At 51.8% G+C, this 21,396-nt stretch overlaps 2 protein-coding genes across 6 annotated transcripts; one reads left to right on the top strand and one right to left on the bottom strand.

The window, feature by feature from the left end:
• Nucleotides 1–94: 94 nt before the first annotated feature.
• MIER3 (MIER family member 3) lies at nucleotides 95–18,972 on the bottom strand. 5 transcript variants are annotated; one of them, XM_084880983.1, is made up of 14 exons: nucleotides 18,880–18,972; nucleotides 18,102–18,126; nucleotides 14,813–14,958; nucleotides 12,120–12,254; nucleotides 11,575–11,646; nucleotides 10,600–10,720; nucleotides 9,112–9,197; nucleotides 8,496–8,568; nucleotides 7,454–7,605; nucleotides 5,608–5,689; nucleotides 4,567–4,661; nucleotides 4,073–4,200; nucleotides 3,863–4,005; nucleotides 95–3,781 (listed from the first exon to the last, which is right to left on the bottom strand). In XM_084880983.1, the coding sequence occupies exons 1-14, from the start codon at nucleotides 18,886–18,888 to the stop codon at nucleotides 3,333–3,335; spliced, it is 1,716 nt and encodes a 571-aa protein (XP_084737109.1). In that variant the 5' UTR covers nucleotides 18,889–18,972; the 3' UTR covers nucleotides 95–3,332. The 5 variants fall into 5 exon arrangements, with proteins under 5 accessions (XP_084737109.1, XP_084737110.1, XP_084737111.1 ...); XM_084880984.1 differs by having other exon boundaries at nucleotides 4,567–4,658; XM_084880985.1 differs by lacking the exon at nucleotides 11,575–11,646.
• On the top strand, nucleotides 18,932–21,019 carry LOC311621058 (uncharacterized protein; the record flags this gene model as incomplete). Its single annotated transcript, XM_084880833.1, has 4 exons — nucleotides 18,932–18,970; nucleotides 19,082–20,170; nucleotides 20,273–20,414; nucleotides 20,641–21,019. The coding sequence occupies 3 exons, from the start codon at nucleotides 18,932–18,934 to the stop codon at nucleotides 20,276–20,278; spliced, it is 1,134 nt and encodes a 377-aa protein (XP_084736959.1). The 3' UTR covers nucleotides 20,279–20,414; nucleotides 20,641–21,019.
• Nucleotides 21,020–21,396: the final 377 nt, after the last annotated feature.

Genomic DNA, 21,396 nt, shown 5'->3' with positions numbered 1-21,396 from the left:
ACCAATTTTACAGTGGTTAAATATCTACGTGTGCTTTATAGCTTAAGACTCATTAAATAAAACCTATTTGTAGCAAATATTCACACAAGCCAAGAAAGGAAAAAAAGATTTCCAGATTTTTATTTCTGGAACTGTACAGGTATTAAAGTACAACAGATACAAAATAATGCTCAAAAAAATCAGTGTTTATGTACAAATATTAAAATCAATGCAACAATAGCAACTTCCTCTTGAATATCTGTTACTAAGACTTGTTCTGATTGTCACTAATTCATTTCATACTCACAGGGTACTTAGCTCAAACTGGGACCATTGGATCACTGGTTTTCTAAGAGGAATTTTAATATCTACCGTATTTAATAATAAAACTAATAGCTTCCTCCTTTTAGTGAAAAATTAAGAACTTTTTAAAAAACATAGTAATGTCAATATTCTTATAAATTATTTCAGTTTCCATTTGTAGACAATGTGCTTTGAAACTGGGCAAACAATCTCCGTGGTGGCCGGGGTTCCTCCATTAGTTTACATTCAGAGTTGAGTCACTGGAGACTTTGGTTAAATTCAATAGTTAAAATCACTCTGCTCTGTGAGAGCCGACGTCCTCAAACACTCAGGACCCTCAGTCGTACAAATTAATAGGAAACAATTGCACAATGCTTTGACCTAATTGTACACACTTTAGTATCGTTTAAAAATTATTCTACATCCTTCAAGTAGAGTCAGCAGCTGACCGAGGAGAGCCGGAGGAGAGCCGGCGCCGAGTGCGGCTGCAGGAAGTATTGCTCTAGTCACAGCACCATCGCACCCACCGCTATCCCCAAGTCTCCACAGAAAGACACATCAGCCCACTGCAATCGCTCACCATGGATTTTTGGTTTGTTCGTATGAAAATAATGCAGCGAAGGGGGGGAAAAAAGAAAGAATTTATCACAGTTTGTTATAAGAATTGTGCTTAACACTTGATAATAAAAGCATTGTTATCTCTTCATATGATTGCAAATCGTTATCTTAACGCTCTCAAACGCAATTCTTCTAATAAACAGTAACAAATTCTGTGTAAGATGCTTCAATGGAGAGGGGGAAAACAGTCAATCCAGCTTTTAAAAGAAAATTCAATAAATAGCTATTTTACATGGACAAAGTGGTATCATGTATGTCACATCAAGCATGCACAAAAATGCTATTATACATTGCAGATGCAGTCAAAAAAATACGGAATCAGATCTAAAAAGACAGGAAGAATTTACACATATATACAGGAACCTTGCAGATTATTGCCTCATTTTCACAAGGAATTAAAAGTAAACATCGCCAGCACGCCAGCACTCTCTAAGAGGCTGAACTAGCTTGGCATCTAAACATCTATAAACTAGCTGGAGTTTATGTTTCTCTCAGATCATTTTCTGAATTTTGGTCAAAAATCTTTATTCAGATAACATGTCCATTCCACCCGCTGATAATCAAAGCTTGTGGTAAGAAACACCGTTTCCGTCTGATGGAGCCCCAGCAATGCATAGCTGCACGACCAGACCGCTGCCTGGGCCTGAGCGTGCTCGCGCAGTGTGGCTGGTGTTAGCGCTCGGCCTTCTGTGTAAATCGTCACACCCACCAGCCACTGTAAACCTCGTGAAAATTAAAGTCTGAACAATGGAAGAGGATGGCCAATACCTTACAAATCATAGCTGTACTGATTCTTACCGCAAGAACTAAGGTCCAAAGCTAACACACCACCACAGCAGTACAAACTGACAGCTCAGATGGCCTGACAGAAGCCTTCCCATAGCTGCAGTGTGCACAGGAACGCTGGGCTGCAGATGTATAAATTAGAGACTGTTTTTAAGTTATTAACTTCCTACTTCTGTCCACTGTGCTAAACTACATTTTATGGTAAATGTGCTATACTGTGTAAACACTTCAAAGCAATCTTCATTAAAATGCTGCAAAGAAAAACAAGAATACACTTCATCCAAACCCAGGATGCCATTGCAGTTCACAGTCTGTGTAATAAATACCCTCCCTGCCCACACGGCTACGGTCACTACCATCTACCTATGCGCCAGCACCACCTTGAGGTGACATAGATCACAAGATCGGCAATGCGGCCACACGTCTCGGCCACCTGCAAAGCAAGACACTCGCAGAAACGGGAAACCCTAACAAAAGCGGTGCAAATAAAAAGGTGTCTTAACTGAACTACCGTATAAAAGCAAAGCTTGGCGCGTCCGAACACTGTCTGCGTGTGGTCACCTCAATGCAGGCCATGGCGCACGACGGCCACGGTGCAGGACCACAGCTCCCCTCTGTTCACGGGATGTCTGGATGAACCTGAAACAGCTGAGCATCCTAGCGCCTAAACCTGCTTAAACTTAAAAGTGGTCAAGTACCGTTCTATTTCAGACAGTAACTCAAGTTAAACAAAACACGTAAATCTACTTCAGGTTCTCCCGCCACCTGTGGAACCTCAACGTTGTTCCTCGGCATTCACACCGTACGGCAGCGCTGCCCACGCCAGTCCTGTGAACAGGAGCCTGCCCGCCAGCCACCGCCCCGGAGACTCCACGTCGATGGCGGTGTGGCTTTCCAATCACAACCTTGACAAGGGTGGACAAGCCCTATCTAGGTACCACATCTTCAAATGCCCCATCTGTAGCCAATAAATGAAGTTCATAAATCTTCCAACAGTAACACAAGCCATTCTGTGGAAAGTGCCCTGGTCGAGAATCTGGAAACATCCGAGCGAGCGTCTCGTCTGCGCGCAGCCCTCGCCAGCTCCCAGAGGTGGACGTGCTGTTTGTAAACGGAAGTGCTCTAGCTGAGGAACATGAGAGAAGTTTCCACTTAAAAAACCCTTGCATGTCTGTGCAGTTTAAAGAAACCTACCCCTGCTTTTGCTTAATTAAGAAAACCAAAAAATGCTACATTTTGCAGGGATGAGGGTCGGCACCTGTAAACACTTATTCCGATGCATCCGTTACGGCAAAAGGACCTTACACGCGAAGACGCCACTCCTTCCGTCCCGAACATGTGCTGGTTTTGAGCTGGTGGCCTGTCTACAGGCCTTAAACGTGGGAGCAAGAGACTGGAAGGGGGCGTGGCGGGTCTGGGAGGTGAAGGGGAGAGAGCAGAGCTTAAAGCTGCAGAGTCCCACCTTCGCTCCCAGCTCTGCTGCTCACGGTTTTCCACATTTATGGATTGAGAAATGAAAATATTCTTGATAAATCAAGATAGAGTCTGTACATGCTGACATCACTGATGTCATAGTGAACACGTCCGAGCTTCCAGTGAAAGACTAAGCAGCCCAGCGTGTCTGCACACTGGGCTGAGGCCGCCAGTCACTCGGAGTGGAGGGCGGCGTGCGGGTGCAGGGCATGGGCACTGAGGAAGCCGTTGGCCTCGCCGGCAGACAGGCTGCCAAAGTCCGCCACGGACACGGCCATCTTGGCGCTGGCGATGTGGTGCGTGTGGCTCTCGAAGTCCACGCCTAGGCTGCTCATGGAAACCTCGCTCAGGAAGGGCTCCGGGACCGCCAGGCCCATCTTCAACCTCTTGGCTGGCCTCTCTGGCTCCTCGCTGCACAGGGCCATGGGGTTGAGCTCCGAGTGGTAAAAGCCCGTCTCAAACAAGTTGAAGCAGTCGCTCTCGCCGTGGCTGGGCAGGGTGAGCAGCTCCTCCGTCGCCACGGGCACGGGCGTCACCGGGCCGCGGGGCAGGCTGCCCAGCGGGGGGAAGGCCTCGTCCAGGCAGCTCCCGGACCCGGGGGGCGCTGCGCTGCCGGTCAGAGCTGGAAGGAAGGGGAGGGGAGCGTTAAATGGTGTGAGGACGCCAAGGGGACTCCAGGCGAGCTGAGCACCAGGGCCCTCACCTGTCAGGTCGCCTGCGGAGAAGGAGTTGAGGATGTTCAGCTGCGGGTCAGAAACAGGCTCTGGGCGGCTGGCGGTTGAGACGGGAGAACTGACGGTCCCGCCCAGCGCCTCGGTCTCGTCCACCAGGCGGTCCATGTAGTCCCTGGAAAACAGCCCCGTGAGCAGCACGTCCCGAGGAGGCAGCCCGCCCGGCCGGGGCCGGCACTCACGTCACTCCAGGGTGGTGGTTGTAGCGCTTCTTCCCAAACCTCGTCTGCTGGGCGAAGTAGTCGTAGCGCTCCGACTTCTTCCACATGTAGTAGAAGGCCACGCACTCGGCCACCGTCCTGGTTCTCACCTGCCCAGGAGTTGGATGTTTAAAAACAGACAGAATACTTATTACCTCTTTTTACGACACCAGTAACTTCTATCCACGGAACATTTTCCATCCTCCCAGTTATGACACCCTGAAGATCTTATGAGTGGAATGGCAGAAGAGTAAGACTTTCTGAAATTCAGTAAATCCCTTTCTGAGTGGAGGACACTGACTCGCGTCAAGAGGACTTGGGTGCCCCATCAGCCACCCAGGAGTGGTGGCTGGGAGCAAGCCCCATGCTCAGAGCAGGAACGCGTGAGCAGGCTGTGCCTGTTCCTACACAGGTGACAGCAGCTCACAATCATCGCGATGACCAACAGGCTCTCTGTAGTCATGTGCCTGACTCACCTTGTTCTTCTGTATCAGATAAAAGTCTTTTCCAAACAGCATGAGTGCATGTTCAAAGCTTCGGCACTCCTCTTCTGTCCACGCAGCCATTCCTTCTGAGGAAATTGTGAAATGAAATTCATTCGACTCAAAACACTTTTATAGGAATCACTGACTTTCAGTATGTTTTCCATAGAAAAGGCCACACACACACAGGTTCTATATGTCGGAGATTTCAGTTAGAATTACCGATAAGTTGCATACCATAAGTCTTACCAGAAGTCTAGAATACCAAAATATAAACACTGATTATTTTTTCTGCATGGTGGGATAAGAATTGAATGTTTTTCTATAATTTATGCTCACTGTTGGTCTGATTTTTTAAAACAATGAACATATACTTTAATTAGGAAAAATGTTTTACTTTATGGAGGGACAAAAGCCTTATTTTGCTCTGACATTAAAACCCTAAGGTTCTTTAATTAGACCATAAGATCAACACACATTTATTTACAGTCTGTCCTCTGGGAAGGAGAACAGCCATGCTCTCAAAGTCTGAACCCGTGAGGCTTCCAGGACGCCCCTACTGGTGAGTTGTCTCCTGACACTGAGGCAGGACACTGACAGGTCATGTGACACAGGGACCAGGTCCCCGACGCCAGGCGCATCCACAGGTCAGATGAGACATACTCTGAACTAAGGAGGGAGCTTCTACAAGGAAACATTCCAACAGACTGTCTGCACCTACAAGTCTCAATGTACTGTTCCCAGCTGACATTCCCAAGCCCGTTCTACAACCTCAGTAAGGGCTAGTTCTCCCTACGTGGTGACCGCTACGGGGCATGCCACCTGCTCCGTAATGACAAGCACTGAAATCAGTTCTGCATTTGACTAAGCAACACAGAGCCCAGGCCTGTGGAAAAGCCGGGACGGGGACTCATCTCGGGGGAGCTGGAGAGCAGAGGCCGAGAGGAAACCACCATCCGCCGGGAAGACAGGCCGAGACCTGGAGGGACGCGCGTGCTCTGACCCAAGGCCGCCTGTCCCCGGCACAGTGCTCACCCTGAGAGGCCTTTCCGCTGCGGCAATGCCTCTCCATGGCCTCCTGCACGTTGTGGTCACACCGGAGCAGTTGGTACAAGGCCTGGGGAGTGGGAAACAAGTCAATAAAATAACACAAAACGCCGACTCAACAGCATCCAGAACAAGTGAGCAAACCCCCGTGTTTCCAAGTGCTGCCAACACTGGCGAGAGGCTCTCTCTCTGGGACACGGGGGGACACCTCAGCCTGCAGCCTGATGGCCGTGTCCCGGGCCCTGCCCGTCCCCGCGCCAGGCACAGAGCACCCACCATGTCATCCTCGACTGTTTCACTGCCTGGCCTCTCAGCTGGGGAACCCCGTCCTACGTTACTTTTCTGGCTGGGAAATGAGAGCTCTGGTCCTACTCTCTGCCTTTGAGTGCTTTAATAAGAGCAGCAGCAAGCCTGGTTAAGAGTGTGGGCACCTCAGCAAATGAGTTTACAATGGTCTCCGTCATCTTCATCCACCATCAAGTGTCGCTTTTTAAAATTAGAATTTCTTCCTATTAATAAGCCTGTTGGACATTATGAATATACTACCGGTAAATAGAAGCAAACAGAAACTACAAGTTAATACTCCACCCTCCCACGTAAGATTCAAGAAAGGCAAGGATAGCTCAATATTGGTAAGCCTATTAACATATCAAGAAGTTAATAATCAATGCATTATCAATCTCGACAGCTGCTAAAAAAGCCTAAGATAGATTCACGCCCATTTCTAATTTAATAACAGCAGCAGCAGCAGCTATCGGTGGTGGCCCCAGCTCACGGTCCTGACGACTGTGGGCCAGGCTGGTGACACTCCTAACGTCCAGGCTAACAGCAGGACTGGGGGCCGGCCTGGCCACAGGAGCCTGGAAAACCACTGGGCCAGGCTCTGCCAAGGCAGGGGTGAGTGAAATGAATGTCTGGCCGACAGAGCAGCTGACGGTTGAGCTAATCATTCTGTGTGGCCCAGAGTGAGGTTCTACGTATCCCTCGGGCCTTGGCAGGAAGGTCCCCAGCCCTGCCTCAGGCGCATCACCCAATTTAAAAGTAACGCATTCCTCTACACAGACAACGTTTAACTATAAATATAACAGATCCCATTTGTAATAGCACTGAGTGCATACATACTTTAAAAATATTGAAGAGTTAAGTTAATCAAATGCATGTCATATTCAAATAAACAAAGACATCTGAGTGATAAAGTCCAAGTAAATGGAGAATCACAGATCGTACTCTTGAAGTGTAAGGGCTAATGTGTTAAAGGCACTAATTCTTCCAAAAACTAATTTGCAGTTTTAATGGAATATCAGCACAAAACCCAACGGGAGTTCCTTTGACGGTCGATAAAACTCCCCTGAAGTTCAGCTACTGTGACCTCTCTGCTACTTGGGAACAAGTCTAACCCCCCACCCCTGGGTGCCATTGGTCAGGATCCCGGGGGCTGGAGGGAAAAGGTGCCTGAGGGGCAAAACAAGGGTTTTCAAAGGGTACTTAATGGGCAATACTCCCACAACCCCACCCAACCAGGAGAGTGAAGCTCAAGAATAAACTAAAAGGTCCAGAATGTCCAAGCGATGTTACCCCTACAGGACGGAGCCCAGGCATCAGGAATGAGGCCGTCAAGAACTCTCAATGGCAAGCAAAAATAAGATGAAGTGACTAAAGAATATTAAGCAGTCCCTAAAGTAAGACAGGTGTGTTATGTACAGAAAAAAGACCAGGAAAGAAACGAGCAGGAGGACCAGTAGATCTGAGACATCCAGCCGACGTGAGAAGCACCAGCCTCACGGTTACCAGCCGCCGAGCAGAAGCGCCGCTGTGTCCAGAGGCGCATGCCCACCTGCTCACTGTCCCGGACAAGTGCGCCGGCAGAAGCCCTGTCCACCATCTTCTCGTTCCCGGTTCGGAGTGTGGCCTCCACCAGGTACTCCTCCACCTGGCTCTCTGCAACCACGCCCGGACGCCAGAGTAGCTGGTCTCCGTCCTCAGACTCTGAAAGGAACGTCAGGGGGAGCAGTGAGCACAGGAGCCAGGGCATGTGCTTCTCCTTCGGCGCGGGCGCCAGGACGGGGTCACACAGGCCCCGGCAGCGGACGGTCAGAGCCTCCGTCCCTGTGTGAAGAACCAGTGCTCCGCGGCTCACGGAGGAGCGGGGGCTCATTCCCAAAGACAGGCGTCATGCCGTCTCCTGTGAGGAGGCGACCTGCACGCGTGCACTCACAGGACAGGTGCACGCACGGTGTGTGGTGGCGGCCGGGACTGAAGCCGACCTGCTCGTGCCTGCTTCCCGGGCCTCTGGCCAGCACTTTGCAAAGGCCTGGGGAGGGCGGCCAGACCTGCCTCCCTCTCCCGGGGGACAGCCCGTGTAGTTTCGTGGCAACGACTCCACAGGACAAAGCAAGGCGCTGGGAGAAAGGCCAGTCTGTGGCCAACCTGCCTGGTCTCCACAGTCAGTGAGGAAGGCACAGCTCTTTACTCCCCACCTCACCCTCCACACTCTGGGACAGCGTGAAGAGAGTCAGCACACACAGGTGGGTGCACCGCACAGAGCAGCCTTCCAGCCACACCTGCCCTGGAGCGCTGGGCCGAGGCCTCTGGGCCCGTCCCGAGAGGATCGTCTCTACCATCCTCGGGGACAAGACGGACCAGCGTGCGGAGCTGGACGGGTGCAGAGCAGGATGCAGGCCGCCCCGTCCTGAGCACGCTGGCCGAGGAGGCCGTCCAGGCCAGTGCTCCTCCTGACCAGCATTCCTATGCCAGCCCCATGTCCCAGTTCAAGCCCATCTTTGCATCACCAAGACGGGTTTCCCATCAGACATTTAAGTAAGCCCATGAAAGGTAACCTGGCCTACAAATATTATAGAAATCAAAAGCCTCCTTACCTTCCTCATTATGATCATACTCTCCAAGGTAAGGGGGGATCTCGGCCTGATACTGTAAACCGATCATTATTTCCTGTAGGAAAACGCAGAAGTAAAAACAACATATTATAAAAATAAATTTCCAACTCATTACTTGGTTACTGCAGATGAAAAATCATCATGTAATAACAAAATTTCAATTTTTCTTTTTTTTTTGAGAGGGAGAAGAAGGGAGAAACATGGATACGAGAGGCTAATATCGATTGGTTGCCCACTGCACACACCCACGCTGAGAATTGAACCAGCAACCTGCGTACGCGCCCTGACCAGGAATGTACGACACTCAACCAGCTGAATCACACTGGCCAGAGCGCTGGCCTGCAGATCAAAGGGTACTGCTCTCCATTCTCATCAGGGCACAGGCCTGGATTGTGGGCTCCATCCACAGTAGGAGATGCAGGAGGCAGCTGATCCATGAGTCTCTCATCATTGATGTTTCCATCTCCCTCTCTCTCTCTCTCTTCCTTCCTCTCTAAAATCAATAAAAATGTATTTTTTAAAAAAGTTTTAAAAACATTCAATACTACTTCAATACATTGGTCCAAATAGCCCACTAAGATATGGCAACGCAACTTACCTTCCTCAGATCTTCAGGTGAGTTACCATTGTCTGCTTCAACATCTTCAGTCTCTGACTCTTTATCTCCGTCACAAGTAGTATTTGCTGAGGAGAAGAAAATCAAATGTGTAAAAGGTTTTTATTCGCTGTTTCTGTAGCATCTGGAAGAGGGCTGGCATGTGGAATTTACTGAAATTTGCTGAATAACTGAGATCAGCAAGATGATCCTAACCCCTTGTGCTTCTCCCATTTCTGACACATCAAAGCCAGCCCTGCAGCGGCCACAGTAGGGACAGCAGCGTACAGGTGTCTCTCAGCTGTCACTGAGCGGCTCGGGCACAGGAGCCATAGGAAATAAGCGAGCTGCACAGAATAAATTATTTCTGTTTAAAGACCTTCTAAATATTATTGGTAAATATTAAGGGATAACACAAAAATAAAAGGAAAGAAAAGGAGTAAATAAATCACTAAAAATAAAAAATGCGCTGAAACCGGTTTGGCTCAACGGATAAAGCGTCAGCTTGGGGACTGAAGGGTCCCAGGTTCGATTCTGGTCAAGGGCATGGACCTTGGTTGCGGGCATATCCCCAGTAGGGGGTGTGCAAGAGGCAGCTGATCGATGACTCTCTCTCATCAATGTTTCTAACTCTCTATCTCTCTCCCTTCCTCTCTGCACAAAATCAATAAAATATAAATAAATAAATAAATATAAATAAAAAATGTTAGCCCAGCTGGTGTGGCTCAATGGTTGAGCATCAACCTATGAACCAGGTCGCAGTTGAGGGTTCAATCCCCAGTATGGGGCGTACAGGAGGCAGCCAATCTTTGATTCTCTCATCATTGATGTTTCTCTCTCTCTTTCCCCCCTTCTCCCTCTCAGAAATCAATAAAAATACATAAATTCCTTTCTGAGCAACTGATAGTTTTCAAAACCAGGGGAGTGAGGGCTATTTTATTTTTTAAATTTTTTATTGTTGAAAGAGAGGAAGGGCTCTTTTTTTTTTTTTTTTTTTTTAAGTATTTTATTGATTTTGTACAGAGAGGAAGGAAGAAAGATAGAGAGTTAGAAACATCGATGAGAGAGAGTCATCGATCAGCTGCCTCTTGCACACCCCCTACTGGGGATATGCCCGCAACCAAGGTACATGCCCTTGACCGGAATCGAACCCGGGACCCTTCAGTCCCCAAGCCGACGCTCTATCCATTGAGCCAAACCGGTTTCGGCAGGAAGGGCTTTTTTTAACTGAAGTCCAAAAAATGCCTATAAGGTACATGGTGGAACTAGGGTTACCATAGCAATAGAGGAATCCTGGGAAAGAAAGCAGCCTTGCAAAATAGGCAAATGTTTTGATTTTCAATGAAATAGTAGCTGACCTCTATCCCAACAATTATAATAGCATTTTATGTCCATTATAAGTTGACGTGGAATATTTTGACAAACCACTGAAGGCAATACAAGTACGTAAGCCGCAGCAGCGTCCCGCCCGGGGGCGAGGGCGGTTCTTACAGCGCAGCGGCCGCGGGAAGAAGTCGGGGGCCTCGTGGGCCGTCACGGACGGCGTCAGGTCGTCGGCGGAGGACTGCGTCTCCTCATCGTCCCCGGACAGCAGGTCCTTGGCTATCTCCTCCTGCGAGGACAGGAGTGCAGAGCTCGTCAGCAATCACCCACCCCCAGCTTCTGAACTGTCTTACGACATTCTTCATAAACATTACTGAGGTGTTATGACATAATTAAGAACGAAATGGAAGCTCCCTTAGTTTTGAGAATTTGAAAGTCTGTAATTTATGTCATGTAAATATTTAATACTATTAAAGACTTAGTCCTATAATAACCATACATTTACAACACTTTGCCTTATCTGAAGCTGCAGGCTAGTTTTCAGTCACTATAAAACAAAACAACCTCACTTCTAAGTGGTTAACAATTAAAATCACTTTCTGCCAAAATAAATATATAAGTAAGTAGTAGCCTGCCCTCAGTATCTGAGGTTTCGCATCCACAAGTCAATCCACTGAGATAAAAAACATTTGGGAAATAAATAAAAAAGAGGGGGGCGGGTCCCGGGTTGTGCACACACACGCACTGCCCGCAAAGGCTGTCAGTGCTGAACCCCGACTTTTTCCACATCGTTTTCCCCAAACAAGCCAGCACGCTCCGGCGGTTCCCACAGCACTGCGTCTGACAAGTGCCTGGGCTGATGGGTGTGCCATCTCACACAGGGACTAGAGCATCCTGGGTATTCTATTTGTGGGGACCAGGTCCAACCCCCACCCGCCCAGCAGACACTGAGGGGGGACTTCCAAACCAGCCGGGCCTCCGGCCCCTCCCGCAGCCCGGAGCCGCTCTGCGAGAGCCCGCCGTGGAGCGCGGCGCAGTGGGCGGTCACGTGCTGTGACAGCGACACTCCGTGGCTGCGGGCCGCCGTCACGAGGTCTGTGGGCATTAACATCACATTTGCTGAAAAGGGGGAACGTGACTCACAGGAAGAGGTTCCAAGATGTGGATTCCTCTCCCTGCCTGAGCTCGGAAAGGCGAGGGACGCTTCCCCGGGATCTGTTAGCAGAGACAGTGGCTGTGAATCCTCCTCAGCGGACAGGCTCCCCAGCCAGCCTGCAGACGCGTCCCCGAGCCTCGGCCGCTCGGCCGCTGTCCCTCGCAGAGCCCAACACGCAGAGCTTCTCGCCAACCCTCCCGCCTGAGCCAGCTGGTCTGGAGGCTTCTGGGATTTACTGATCAAGGCAGTCAAGTGTTGGCAGGATCCACAGAGGTTAGGACAGAATCTAAGTTCAGGCACACACGTCGACAGGAAAGATGGGAAACACGGACGAACACTGAAACATGCAAAGTCTTGTGGAGCCACTGCTTTTAACGTAGCGCGATCGAGGCCAGACAGGACGTAAACCATCACAGCGTGAGGCGGGCAGTGGGCCGAGGAGTCCCCACCTCAGATTAGGGACTCCACTGCGCTCAGGAAACGGGAATGTCAGTGCCATGGCCCTGGACTGCCTCCTGGGGACGGCACTTACCTTGTCCAGCGTCATGTCCGGCAGCTCATCGGCAAGTTCACTCGGGGAGCTGTTGGCACTGGGCTCCACCACGGCGGGCAGCACGGGCTCGTAGCCGTAGAAGGCCAGCAGGTCTTCCAGAGGCATGTTTCCTTCCTGTGCGGCGGGGCAAAGGGAGCTCAGGGCACGCCCACAGCCAGCGCCCCCACCGTCCGTTCATCAAGCCCCGATCAGGAGCATCGAGTGACAGGGTCACAGGCCAGCGTGAGTTTTCCTTTCTGTTCTGCTGCCAGAAAGCAGTCTCGGCACCAGCTGCTGTCAACGTGCTAACAAAAGCCTTACACTTAGCTTCTCCTTTCCACTTTCTAGCTCCACTTCACTTTCTAAGGAATTCCTCAAATATTTGCTTTAATATAGACTTTTTTTCTCTCTAGCTTTCATACCTGCATGAGGATTTGCCTTCAAAACATTTCCAATCAATCAATCACTTCACATAACTTTCTACTTGTTTCCTTGCAACTGAAAGCTTACCACCTGGTTTATCTGCATGTTAATTGCAAGATTCCTGATCGGAAGCTCTTGCTGAGCATTTACTAACACCAACAATACTTATCACTAATGTTCACAACACAACGATCCTTCTGAATTCCTACTGTGCACCTGTTTGTCTTCTACACCAGCTGTTTTGTTTTTGTTTTCCTGAACTGCCCAGTGAAATCGGTATTATTGCCACCACCCAACAGATGAGAACCTGAAGCTTCACTCTGGGTTCGAATCCCAGGACCCCCAGAGCTCTCTTCCTGGCCATGCCCCAGTAGCCCCTTCCCGATGCCCCAACTGACCCATCGGAAACGGTGTCCACATGAGCTGTAAAGCACAGCTTGAATGGTATTGGTCCGCCTAAACGTGGGTTTTTCCCAATATATGTACCGGAAAAACTTTTTGGAGAGTTGTGACAACTTCTTAGAAACTTTCAGACAAACCTTATAGTTTTCTTTTCTCCTACTTAATTACAAGAATATAGTATATAACACACTCAATATGGGTTAACTGGCTATGTGTATTATCATTAAGGCTAAGTAGGTTATCAGTGCCCTGGCTGGTACTGCTCAGTGGATGAAGCCTGCAGACTGAAGGGTCCCAGGTTTGATTCCGGTCAAGGGCACATGCCTGGGTTATTGGCTCAATCCCCAGTGGGGGTGTAACAGAGGCAGCCAATCAATGACCCTCATCGTTAATGTTTCTATCTCTCCCTCTCCCTTCCTCTCTGAAATCAGTAAAAATATATCTTTTTGAAAAAAAGAGTAGGTTATCAGTTAAGATTTTGGGGAATCAAAAGTTACAATGGATTTTCTACTGTGTGGGGATCAGCGCTCCTAACTCCACACTGTTCAGGGTAATTTACTAAAGTATATAGAACTACTTATAATTATTTAAACAGATAATTTTAAAACAATCTATTCCTGGACCAGTTGTTACATAAACTGTGGGTACAGGGAATGGGAGATAGACACCAGGAAGGATGGTACGGGGCAGGAAGACCCACGGGGCAAAGGCTGAGCTCCACCTGGAGTCAGAAGGCGTGCCCCGGACTTGTGGTGTCCGCAGACGCTGCCCGAGCAGTGCCTGCACCCCGAGGCCCTGTGCCAGTGTGGGGACACAGTCAGGTCTTGCCCTTCCACTGCTTACAGCCTCGGGGGCACATTAAAGATGCCAAACAAGAAAAAGGGTATGAAAACTCAAAAGATTAGCCCTGGCCGGTGTTGCTCAATGGATAGTGACCAAAGGATCCCGGGTTCTATCCTGGTCAAGGGCATGGACCTTGGTTGCAGGCTCCTTGGGCCCTAACCAATCGATGTGTTTCTCTGATGTTTCTGTCTTTCCTCTCTCCTCCTCTCCCTAAAAAAATTAATGGAAAAACATACTTTATTTTTTGTTAATCCGGGTGAAGATTAACAAAAAATAAAAATAAATTTTAAAAATTTCAAAACATTATTATATTTAATAGTATTTCTGAAAGGTTTTATTATTCTGGGCTGATTAGAAATTTGCCAGGGGGGTTAATTTATAGATAAGTATAATCCTACATTTTTTCAAGGTGATCAGTAGGGCAGGCCTCTTTGTAGTCCTGGTATAAATATGTGATTTAAAACCCAGTTCATTTGAATTTATATTGATTTTGGATTTAAAGTTATAAACTACATTTACGCCTGCCAATTTTTTTAAAGGACAACTGGGGAGGGGTAGAAAATGAGATATTACTTACATTTTAAAGCAGAGCAAAACTTTTTCTCTTTTAATTTTCTTAAGAGTATTGTACCATTCTGTAAGTAACGTGAAGGAAAAGACTTCTCCCCGTATCTACTGCAGCTAAACTCAAGCTGGGCCTCAGCACAGTGCAGTCTAATGCATGGAGGCGGGGCTAAGATCAGAACCAAGCCCAGGGCCTACACAGACTACCCGGAGTCCATCTGTACAATCATCTGAGCACCTTCACTGTGCTGGTGGCACACTTGAAAATTAAGTTAATAGACTTAAAATAATTTTGAAAAATCAAATTAAAATACATTTATTAGGCTATCCTCCAAAATAATGGGAAAATCAGTGACATTCTGTAAAAGTTAGATCAAAAACAGATTGTAAAACAATTTATTATAGAATTTCAAAATGTTTGCTGAAAGTTTGTATTAATATACTAAAGTACCATCCTTTACCTTTTCCAAGTCTTCGATTTCAGAGCTGAAGTTTTTACCCCCATCCATCATCTCCTCTTCTTCCAGAGTCCTTTCGTCATCGTAGTCATGGACCAGCATCTCAGCCGTAGGGTCAAAATCATGATCCTCCGAAGACAAAGACCCAACTGCAATGAAGCAAGCAATCACTTTACAAGTTCACAGGCTACTTACAAAAGAGTAACATGTGTTCTTCTGCCAGTTCCTTTTAATGCTTACATGTGAGCTTTATTGAATGCATTTACTATATACCTTACCGCTTATAAATTAAGACCTCACAGCCGAAACTGGTTTGGCTCAATGGATAGAGCGTCGGCTTGGGGACTGAAGGGACCCGGGTTCGATTCTGGTCAAGGGCATGTACCTTGGTTGTGGGCATATCCCCAGTAGGGGGTGTGCAAGAGGCAGCTGATCGATGACTCTCTCTCATCGATGTTTCTAACTATCTCTCTCCCTTCCTCTCTGTACAAAATCAATAAAATATATATTTTTTTTAAAATAAGACCACACAGTTCTGAAAAGGTATGTAAACCAGCAAAGGAAGCAGGCAGATTAACTTTCACAAGGAGTCCGACCCTTGCGAGTAAAACTTATAGCAGCAAAATGGTTTTTAAATGGGAGTGGTCCTCAAAAATATCCTAACAGAACAGTCAAACCTGCTCATGAGGCTAGTTACATTTGTCTAAAGCAATGGAAAAATATCAGCAGGATTATGAAGAGTCCACAAGAACCTATTATAAACTAAGGCTAAACACTCTGGGAGAATAGAATATAACCTGAGCCAGTTTGGCTCAGTCGATAAGAACATCAGCCTTTGGACTAAAGAGAATATAAATGTTACCCAAATTCTAAACCTCAAAAAAAGGTGCAAAATACAACAGAAATCTGGTTCTGGAACACACTGTTTCTGTGCAGCAAGCAGCTTCTAGCAATTCCACCAGTAAGAGCCTACACCGTTCCCCGTTGACAATGGCATTGAAGCTCTCCATGTTCCAAGGGAGGCTCCTTGGGGTTACTGAGGAAAGCCCTAAGCTACCTGAAGGGATGCAGAAAGCCACAGCGGCAGGTTTTGGAAGGTGCATCCCCCTGCAAGTTGTTTTGGTCAAGTCATACTTGCTTATATAACTGTAATGCATTTCAATGGCCAACATGAAGTTTAGCAGGATTTTCTGAAAACCAAGTGGAAAGAAAATAAGATGCATAATCCCGAGAACAATATCAATGATAAAAACAAAACAAAACGGGTTTTCTCCATTTGCTTTACTCCAGAATCTAATCTGATTAGACCAGTGACATTCAGAGCAGAGAGAAGTATCAGAATAGAGGTGAATGGAGGGAGAAGTGGAAAGACATGCATTCAACATAAAAAGTTTGATCTCCTTTTAGTCAAGCTATTTATTTTAAAATTTCAAACATTTACAGTGTGAGGTCATTAATAAAATCCTGAACTGGACCTTAGATTCTTCACTATGGAAAAAAACACAGATGTAAGTCGATGTTTATGATTCTGAGTTCTGATCATTTGCTCCAAAAACCACATAATTTCTATGGGACTTAATTCTTTAGGTTTACATTATGGTGTTTCCTTTGTAATGTTGAAAACTAGTATTTGCTCATTTTAAAACCTGTTAAAGTATATACGTGAATTTAATTTTCAAAGGGAAAAAATATTTAATAGCTCAAAAGCAAAACACCCACCATCACAAATTTCCTTTTTTGAGGAATTCCTGGAAGCCTGTGTTTCGCCCAGTGTCAGGGTGACACAGATAACTTTCTACCGCTGTGAGGGCAGAGCTCGGTCTGGCTCTGTCCTCCCCCGCCCCCCCATGCCTGCAGCAGCTGGGGGTGAGTGGAAGGCGTTCCCGAAGAGCCAGCCCAGGGGCCTCGGTCTGCGCTTGGCTCTACCCCTGGCTTCTGGGACCTGAGCAGTCATTTAAACTTCTGGGCCTAGGTCCAGTTTTTCATTTGTAAAACACACAGGATTGGCTTAAATGACCTCAAGAGTCTCTTCTAGCTCTAAAATTCTTTTTAAAATTGACTAATCGATTGAAAACAGGTTATAAATTTGTTTAAACACCAAAACCACAGTCTTTTTGCTTATTTAGACTGCAATGTCTTAAAAGCAGTGATACAAAATGGAAAAATTCCATTATCATCCAGATGTTTGGCAACATGCACGTAAATATTCTTTTCCTGTAATCAGTTCTAACAAAAAAACGTTTGTCTCAAAATTAGAGAAAGGTTGTAAAACCATTTTTAAATGTAAAGACAGGGACAGCTATTTTTAAAAGAGCCAAAAATGCCCTGTACTCAGTGCGGCTCTCTGACAACACCCTAAATGAGAACTACGTGAGGCCTCCAAAGCGGCTGACACGGGACCGCCAGGAGGCGGGCCACGGGCTGAGGCGGCGGGAGGCAGGTTGGGAGCTCGTCCAGGCTCTGCGAGCGGCTGCAGCTACTCCAGTGGTCCTGAGTGTGCAGTGTACAGGGTACAGTGAGGGCTGGACTCCAGGCAGGAACTTTTCCTGGAGACGGAGGGAAGGAGCAGCCAAGAGGGGGCTGGGCAGCGGGGAGATGGAAACAAAGCCACCCTCTCGTGTTAGCCCGAGGCCAGGCCCTCACAGGGACCCCAAACTGGAGCAATGCTGCCTCTGCATATCCTGGGGGCCGTCCTCGCTCTCCAAAAGGCTAAGAAATGGGGTCTCGGGTTGTCACCTCAAAAAGGGTCAAACTCGGAAGTTTGTATTCCTCTTGATTAAGGCAGCTTTATGTAACCTAAAATTCGCCTTGACACCCTCTGCAGACATTCCTCCGTTATGGAAAGCGTGTGAGAGTCAGTGGGGAGGGTGCCGTGGTCGCAGAGGGCAGTGTCCTGGCAGATGACGGATTTCCCACAGACCCCAAAGCTGACTCTGAACTTGAGGAGCTGCGGAAGGACGGCTTCGGATTAACCGTCTGCAGCAGGGGAGGACAAGAACTAAGGGCCGCTTCCAAGAGCGTTTTCAGCAACAAGAGCGAGAGGCGAAGGAGGAAGGTGATGGGGGCTCAGCAGGGCGAGGGGCTCAGCAGGGCGAGGGGCCCTACCCCACCCCCACCCCCCAAGCACAACTACCTACCGACACGGACCCTGACACCACCACCAACTGGGAGGAACTCGGGCAAACTCGTGGGGAACCTTCAGCTGCAGGTCCCGGACCCAGCACCCGGGGGACCCGCCACCCGGGGGAGACCCAGCACCGGGGCTGGGAGGAGAGGACGGGGACGGACGCACCTGGGCTGGAACTCCCGAAGGAAGCCTGCGGAGAGAGGAGACGCGGTGAGCGGGCGGCGGGGCGGCCGCCGAAGTGCGAGGGAGACCGGCCCTCCCGGCCCCTCCGAGCCGGGTGCGCGGACCGAGCCAACAGGCGCCCGGGCGCCCGGCGAGCTGCGCCCGCGGCCGTGGGTGCGCAGCCCGGGGACCCCGAGCCCCGGCGCCCCGTCCCGGCCGCGACCCCGCCACCTGCGCACCCCGCGCCGGGCCCGTCCGGGCCGAGCGGAGGCCGGAGAGCAGCCACCGTCCCCGGTGCGAGTGCGAGACGCCGGTCCCTCCGAGGGGCCTGGCCCCGGCCTCCCGCCGCCCGGCTCCCCGGTCCCAGTCCCGGTCCCGGGGGGCGCGCCCCGCCTCAGGGACAGGCCGCCGAGGGCCGGAGCGGGCGCAGGTCCGCCGACACCGCCTCGGCTCCGCACCCCGCCCTGCGCCCCCTCCGCGGCCGGGACCCCGCGGCCCGGACCCGCTCCCGCCGGCACTGCCGCAGCCCCCGCCCCGCCCCGCCCGCAGCCGCCCGAGGCAGCGCCGGGCTCCGCGTCCACCGCCGCCGCGACTCGGCGCCGTCCCCCCGGCTCCCTGCCCGTCGCCCCCGCCCGCCGCCGCGGCCTAGTCCCGTCCGGAGCCCGGGCCGCCCGCCCGCCCGCCGCCGACGACCCCGGGTGAGGGTAGGCCCGGACGCCCAGGCCGCCGGGGCCGCGGGGACGCCGGGCCGCGCAGCCGCCTCCCGCCGGGCCCCGCTCACCTCCGCCATGTTGCTGCCTTCAGGGCGACGAGCGGCGCCGAGCAGGCCCCGGATGGCGCCCCGGCCTATGGGCGCCCGCGCCCCGCCTGAGGCCCCGCCCCGCCCCGCCGCGCCCCGCCCCTAGCCCCGCCCCAGGTCTCCCGCCCGGGGCCCCGCCCTCCACGCCCCTGGCCTGCGGCCCCGTGCGCCCCCCTGCCCCGAGGCCACGCCCTCCACGCCCGGAGGCCCCGCCCTCCACGCCCCTGGCCCGCGGCCCCGCGCGCCCCCTGGCCCGAGGCCACGCCCCCCACGCCCTCCGCGCCCCGAGGCCCCGGCTTCCACGCCCCTGGCCCGCGGCCCTGTGCGCCCCCTGCCCCGAGGCCATGCCCCCCACGCCCGCCGTGCCCTGAGGCCCCTCGCGCTCCCCGCCCCGAGGACCCGCCCCCAGCCTACCGCCCCGCCCTCCACGCCGCTGGCTCGTGTCCCCGAGCGCCCCCTGCCCCGAAGCCCCGCCCCCGGCCTCCCCGCCGGCGGCCCCGCCCTCCACGCCCCCCGCCCGCCCTGCCCGGCCAGCCCTCCGCGCCCCCAGCACCCCCGTCCCACGCCCGTGGTCCGCCGGCCCCCGCCGCAGCCGAGAAGTTCCTGCCCCGCGCGAGGCGAGCGGGCGCGGGGATACAGGGACAGGGGACAGGCCAGGGCCCCGGGGCGGCGGGGCGGCGGGGCGGCGGGGCCCCCGGCTCGGAACTCTTCCCGGGGCCGGGATGACAGCGCCCGGACTCCGCCTGCGGACCTGCCCGGCCCGGCTCACGGTGCCGCGGCCGGGAGCGGTCCGTGCAGACCGGCTCCGGGGACACCGGCTCCTGGGGCACCGGCTCCCGGGACACCGGCTCCGGACACCGGCTCCGGGGACACCGGCTCTGGGACACCGGCTCCGGACACCGGCTCCCGGGACACCGGCTCCGAGCGCACCACTCCCGGGCACACCAGCTCAGGGGACACGGGCTCCTGGGACACCGGCTCCGGGGGCACCGGCTCCGGGGACACGGGCTCCCGGGACACCGGCTCCCGGGACACCGGCTCCGGGACCACCGGCTCCGGGCACATCGGCCCCGGGCACACCGGCTCCGGGGACACGGGCTCCCGGGCAGCGCTGATGACGAGCGCACAGTCTTGGAGAAGATGGGAGCGCGGCCCGGGCTTCAGTCACCGGAGGGCACACCGGCGTTCCGCGAGGAGCCCCGGGGCGCGGGCACGTCCAAGGCCCGGACCGCCTCAGACGCCACCGCCTCTGTCCCCGAGGCCAGACCTCACAGTCAGAACAGCGGGTCCTTAGGGGGTGGCGGGGCCTCTGGGATGGAGGGACGGCGGCGGACAGGGAGCTGCTCCTAATCGGCTCCTCCTCGCTTCCCTGTAGGCCTGAGTCCGTGTCCATTCTGAGCAACTTTGAGCAGAGTGCCCACAAGTACTGAGTGCCCTGGCTGGTGTGGCTCAGTGGATAGAGCATCAGCCTGTGGACTGAAGGGTCCATGGACAATCAGAAGAGCAAGGCTGGCCAGGTGAGGGTTCCCAGACCCCAGAGCTCTCCGCCCAATGCCTGCTGAGATGGGATGATAAGGGACAGAGGGGAGGGTTTTGCTGATCTCAAATGTCAGCACTCCAGGCTTTAACCTGGGTTCCCCCTCCCCCCCGCAGACTGGGGTCCAGACAGGAGGGGAGAGGGTTAGTCTGCACGTGTGCCAAGGCATCTCTAAAGTTTTTTTTGTTTATTTGTGGAAACTTCAGGGAGAAACCGCTCCAGGCATTTGCAGGCGTCAGGAGGACATGGAAAAGTACACCTTCCTGCTGAGCACTCGCGGGACCTTCCGTGCAGTCAGATAACTCCGAAACGGCTCAGCTGTGAAGCCAGAGGCCCGGCTCCCGTAGCACCGTCCTCGGCGAGGCAGGCAGCGTTTTCAAAGTCACAGTGGCTTGAGCCTTGGATGCTATGGCTCAGTGGATAGAGCACCGGCCTTCGGACTGAAGGGTCCCGGGCACAATTCCTGTCAAGGGCACATGCCCAGGGGTTTTTAGACTATGTGGTTCTCTCTCATCATGGATGTTTCTGTCTCTCCTCCCTTCCTCCCTGAAATCAATACGAATATTTTTTAAAATAAAATAAAAAGTGGCTTGAAATGAAGGGCGAGTAAGATTAACTTAGATCTGTGGTGGGAGCACGCCCGGTGGACAGAGCCGTGGAACAGGGCCTGCAGCTTGACCACAGGGCCCGGGACTCAGTCCAACAGCTCAGACTTAGCACTTCCCAGCAGAGCAGGGCCAGTTCGGTGCCAGTTTGCCGAATGTGAGGTGTCCGGACTCACCCACTCACAAGAACGCGGCCGAGTGTCTGCAGAGTCCCCTTTTATTAAACTGCCACGATTCTGCATAAGCAGGTGTGGTTTTGACTGATTATATTCTCTCGATTGTCCTGCACGGCCGTGGGGTCGGTGTCCAGGGTATCACAGGAAGATTCCTAGAAAGACGCGAGCAGCTCAGTTAATC

The sequence above is a fragment of the Pipistrellus hanaki genome (assembly GCF_964339955.1).
Source record: "Pipistrellus hanaki genome assembly, chromosome: 4".
NCBI classification, from domain to species: Eukaryota; Metazoa; Chordata; class Mammalia; order Chiroptera; family Vespertilionidae; genus Pipistrellus; species Pipistrellus hanaki.
Note: the sequence above shows the minus strand (reverse complement) of the source record. Positions and strands in the feature narration are given on the sequence as shown.

Bases quoted from the DNA above. Each gene is read 5' to 3' on its own strand.
- MIER3 (XM_084880983.1), bottom strand. The intron at 12,255-14,812 runs GTAAAGGATGGT...CCCGCCGCACAG, and splicing joins AAATCGAAGACTTGGAAAAG to GAAGGAAACATGCCTCTGGA. The intron at 5,690-7,453 runs GTGGGCATGCGC...CCCACTCCCCAG, and splicing joins TTGTCCGGGACAGTGAGCAG to GCCTTGTACCAACTGCTCCG.